Genomic DNA, 5,381 nt, shown 5'->3' on the forward strand with positions numbered 1-5,381 from the left:
TAAAATGTAAGACACTGACACAGGGATTTATTTAACTCTGTGAGGCTGCATACTGTACCAACTCTGTTTCTAAGTGAGTGAGATCATTGTTTGGATTGGATTAACTTGTGCTGACTATGCAAGAATGAATTGAACATACTGTAACGGTGTTTCTGTTAATTTCCCCCCTGCACAATCACTCATTCTTTCTTTTTATAGTTATATTTTTTGGTGTTATTATGGGATTAGTTGCTATGCGTCCCCAGGTAGATTGATGTGAGTAAAATTAAAAGTGACAGTCATCTATCTGAAGTGTGCAGGTCTCACTGTACGGGCTTGTTTGAGAAAGCTACTGAACTGTCACCTCCTTGAAATATAAACCTAAACATCCATAGACACATGCACAAGCACATTAAAATATGCATTCTTGTGTAGCAGCGTGGAGGACCTAAAGGGTGTTGAGGACACAGCAGAATGCAGAAGCATACGCATACGCACATACGCTTTCACTAATTTAGTTTAGTTAGTGACACACACACACACACACACAATTCAATTTTCAATGAATGAATTTATCAAATCATAACAAAAGTTATCTTGGGACACAGCTAGAGTAGGTCTAGACCACTCTATAATTTACAGATAGAGCAGGTCTAGACCGCTCTATAATTTACAGATAGAGCAGGTCTAGACCGCTCTATAATTTACAGATAGAGCAGGTCTAGACCACTCTATAATTTACAGATAGAGCAGGTCTAGACCGCTCTATAATTTACAGATAGAGCAACTCTAGACCGCTCTATAATTTACAGATAGAGCAGGTCTAGACCGCTCTATAATTTACAGATAGAGCAGGTCTAGACCGCTCTATAATTTACAGATAGAGTAGGTCTAGACCGCTCTATAATTTACAGATAGAGCAGGTCTAGACCACTCTATAATTTACAGATAGAGTAGGTCTAGACCACACTCTATAATTTACAGATAGAGTAGGTCTAGACCACTCTATAATTTACAAAGCCCTAACAATTCTAGTATTTAGAATTAAGAAATAAGAGCATTTAGTGTGACAGGGGCGAGGAAAAACACCTTTTAGGAAGTAGTAGTAGTAGTTCATGTCATAGCAGAGTGCTTCAGGGCATTACAGGGTGTAGCGTTGCATAGCAGGGCATAGGTAACAAAGCGCACACACATACACACACACACACACACACAAACATAACACATAAATAAAATTAGTTATTAGGCAAGTTTGAGGTTTTGGACTATTTTACCTAGTGGGAAAAACTAGTGGGAATAAAAGATTACCTTACCACACTTTGTAATTTACACATACACGCATGCATGCACACACACACACACACACACACACACACACACACACACACACACACACACACACACACAAACTTGTGTATTTGTTACCTCAGGTTTGTATGGGCATGTCAGATCTGCTCCTACTCACATGGAGAACAGCGGAGGTCTGCGTCATCCTCTCTCCCTCAAAACTTCTCTCACATTGTTATTGTTTTCTAAAGTATCTGTTAATGTTGGTCATATTTGGTATGTACATCTGTAGAAGGGGTCAGTTGAAGATGCGGTGATGTGTCACCTGGGATATAGAAATGGTCATTAAACTGTGGGTATTAGAGAGATATTTTATACACATTTTTTGATTATTTAAAAATCCGATATGCCGATATATCAGCCGATATATATTTTTCAAAATAATCCAGAAATGTGTTACAAAATATAAACAGATTTCCTTAACATTATTTATTTGTAGTTACTTATGAGTTCTCACTAAAATAATAGGATAATAATTTGTTTTATTGTCACAACAGAACATCAAAATATATTAAAGTTCTGATAAATAAAATATATAAAAATACAAACTTAAGACATGAAACTTAAAGTTCTTTGAACAAAAATACATTCTCCTCTGGTGGACAGACTGTGCAACACCATCACTAACAGGGACGTTGTCGAGCGTCCTCTGGTGGACAGACTATGCAACACCATCACTAACAGGGACGTTGTAGAGCGTCTTCTGGTGGACAAACTATACCACGCCATCACTAATAAGGACGTTGTAGAGCGTCCTCTGGTGGACAAACTATACCACGCCATCACTAATAAGGACGTTGTACACACTGTCACTCAGAACAATCCTTACTGAGACACACACACACACACACACACACACACACACACACTGTCACTCAGAACACACTGAGAGTAAAGACACTAACACCAATACACAAAATACTAACTTTTCATCTTTACAGTTTGAATAATGAAGTTGAAGTTACTCCACACTACTCAATAGTTTCTTTAAAGAAAAGATATAGATTTTATAATATACCAGTTTGACATAAGTTAAACAAGAAGGAACGAAAATCAGCAGTTTAGTATTTAGTCTCTTTTAATTTATGGAATCACTGGAAAACTACTAAAGGTACGTTAGAAAGAATAATGGGACTGATCCTGCTTCTCTCAACATCATGCTGCTGCTTGTCTTCATCACACTGGGTGTCTGCAGCATCTCTATATACTAATGAATGGACTGTACTTTCTGAGAATGTAGTTTTACTAAAGTAAAGGAGGTGTTTTTCACCTTTTTTTTTTATAGCTGGTTATGTAACCTCAGACATGTTGGTAGGCTTTCTGGGCTTCCTCTATATAAATAGAAACTTTCACAGATGATGCTGTGATATTGTGTTGTGTTGAGGATCCACAACTCTTTTGTGATTGCTTTCTTTATTTTTTGTGTCGTCCAGGTTTGAAAAGGAGTCAGGACAGCCTCTGGACCAGTCGACCGCGACAGCGATGCCTTCCAACAAATACTCTGCTGCTATCATGGAGGAGAGCAACAAGATGACGGCCACAGTGAGTTACACACACACACACACACACACACACACACACACACACACACACACACACACACACACACACACACACACACACACACACACACACACACACACACAAACAGCCAGGAGAGGTCACAGTGCAATACGACTACTAATTAAAGCCAAATCATTTACAAAAAACACAGCCCTCTCATTAACACACTCAACAACTAACAAACTCTCACACACACTTCTCTCTGAGCCAGCTGTGGTTTTAAAAGAGAGTGTGTCAATGCCGAGGCAGGTGCCCAGACAAGAGTGCCAGCTTATTATATGGGCCTAATTGAGAATGCATGCTGGCTGTGATGGTGTGTGCATCGACAGCTGCATCTACACAAAGAGGATATGTGGGATAGATAGAAGGATGGAGGCAGAAATGGAAAGAAGGAGGCAAGGAAAAAGGATTGATGGAAGGGTGGTAGGACGTTTGCACAGCACACTAGCTTCTTTATGTTTTCCGAATATGGGTTTAACTATTAAGAGGAAAACACGCATGCACACACACACACACAAACACACAAACATATTTCCTGATTCACACACTCTTTCGCAATCCGTACACACTTTTCCTCTCTGCTTCACATTAACTCACCCGCACCGACTTTCACTCTCACACTTTCATAGCTTGCAGGCATAGAGTATGTGCATGCACACACACACACACAGACACACACACACACACACACACACACACACACACACACACACACACACCCACACACACACACACACACACACACACCAGAGGGCCTGGTGTCCGGTACTACTTGTCCTTTTTTAAGTCATATATCACTCTTGAGAGGGACATTCTCTCCTCTGCCACTTGCTTTCCTTGTCTTTTCCCCCATCTCACTTCATTTTCATTTTAACGATAGGACAGATTCACGCTAACTCAAACGGTGCCAAATTTCAGTACCTGAGAACGCATAAGCGTGAGCTTACTTGTCCTCACTGCAATGTTGACAGAGAGCAAAGTGCTGACACACACACACACACACACGCACACACACACACAGAGGAGCAAACTCATGCAAACTACATTGTCTCAGTTTGGTTTAAGTCAAGTTAAGGACGATAAATAAGTTGCAAGTATAGTTACGATATGAAATTAATTGTAAGCCCAACGCGGTTGCTGTGCTGTTGACGTTACATTCCTCTGGGACAAGCTGGGGGACAAAACGGGGGGGGGGGGGGGGTTTGCCCTGGTCAATGACTGACAGGCTGGCAAGGCAATTCTAAGTGCTTTGCATAAAACATTAAAGAGCAATTATAAATGGTCATGAAAATATATCAGGCTACAATAGAATAGTATACAAATACAAGAATAAAAGTTACAGTGAATAAGAAATTCATAATTATTTGATTTAATATAGAGATGGGTTTGGGAGGAGTTAATTTTTAGTTTTGTGTAAAATGTTTTTAATAAATAACATCATGTTAATACAAGTAAATAGGATAAATAGATTTGGAATTATTTTCACAACTGGAATTATTTTTATTTGTTACAGAGAAAAAATACTGAAAAAAGTACCGTTGGGTACCGGAAGCGAATTTAAGCTACCGGTAGCAATAAAAATGTGAAAGGTACCCAACCCCAATCTGCTCTTTAAAAAAAAGAGACTTCCTGAATGTAGCCGTGTCTCAACACAACAGACAACAGGCAAAAACGTTTAAAAAAAGCCACAAACGGACAATAAGCAGGAGGAAATAATCGAATATGGTCCGTCACATGCAGTGATTCACTTTAACACCTCTAATAAGAATACACTGATAGCACAATCTAGGTTATTTCCTAATAACCTAGACTGATAATTAAGAGAAATGATAATTAAGAGAAATGTATTAAGTGGACATGCAGTTTAGGGCTACACGACTTGGAAAGAATTGCATATTGCAATTGTGAAATATTTGATCATGAAAAGGTGTGGAATACCTGTAAATAATACAGTATGACTGTTATTAAACACAGGATTCCAATAACACACAACACCTGTTATGTACATTACAATTACCACGAATAGACCTGAAACAAGTTATGTGTTAGCTTCTGCTTCTTAGAAGTCATTCTCTCTGGTTGAAAGCAGTTTCTAGAAAGTCTGGACTTGCAGAAAGGGTTCAGCCTTGGGGGTCAAACATGAATTAGGGCTACGTTAGGTAGATGGCTATCTGAGGACACATTCTTTCAGCAGCAGCCTGAGGGCAGAATGAGAATGTGAATGATGGTGTCAGCAGAATGTCTGGGGGCATTTATAATGGCCGATAAAAAGGTGAATATTTAAAATTTTTTAGTCTGTCTACCAGAGGAGGCTCTACAACGTCCCTGTTAGTGATGGCGTGGTTTAGTCTGTCCACCAGAGGAAGCTCTACAACGTCCCTGTTAGTTTTGACGTTACATAGTCATTCCACCAGAGGACTCTCTACAACGTCCCTGTTAGAGGATGGATACCCGACCCGAGCCCGACGGGACCCGACGGTACCCGACGGGCC

The 5,381-nt window shown here is 39.7% G+C and overlaps 2 protein-coding genes across 3 annotated transcripts in view; one reads left to right on the forward strand and one right to left on the reverse strand.

Moving 5' to 3' along the window:
* Positions 1 to 5,381, reverse strand: part of commd7 (COMM domain containing 7) — a 32,158-nt gene that overhangs the window by 21,325 nt on the left and 5,452 nt on the right. The gene's annotated exons all lie outside the window — the stretch shown is intronic.
* Positions 1 to 5,381, forward strand: part of dnmt3bb.1 (DNA (cytosine-5-)-methyltransferase 3 beta, duplicate b.1) — a gene marked incomplete at its 5' end in the record, with an annotated part of 58,826 nt that overhangs the window by 9,211 nt on the left and 44,234 nt on the right. The window contains 1 exon segment of the mRNA XM_032520187.1: positions 2,760 to 2,868. Within this exon segment, the coding sequence (XP_032376078.1) occupies positions 2,760 to 2,868 (109 nt within the window).

Source organism: Etheostoma spectabile, chromosome 7 (genome assembly GCF_008692095.1).
Source record: "Etheostoma spectabile isolate EspeVRDwgs_2016 chromosome 7, UIUC_Espe_1.0, whole genome shotgun sequence".
In the NCBI taxonomy this organism is placed as follows: Eukaryota; Metazoa; Chordata; class Actinopteri; order Perciformes; family Percidae; genus Etheostoma; species Etheostoma spectabile.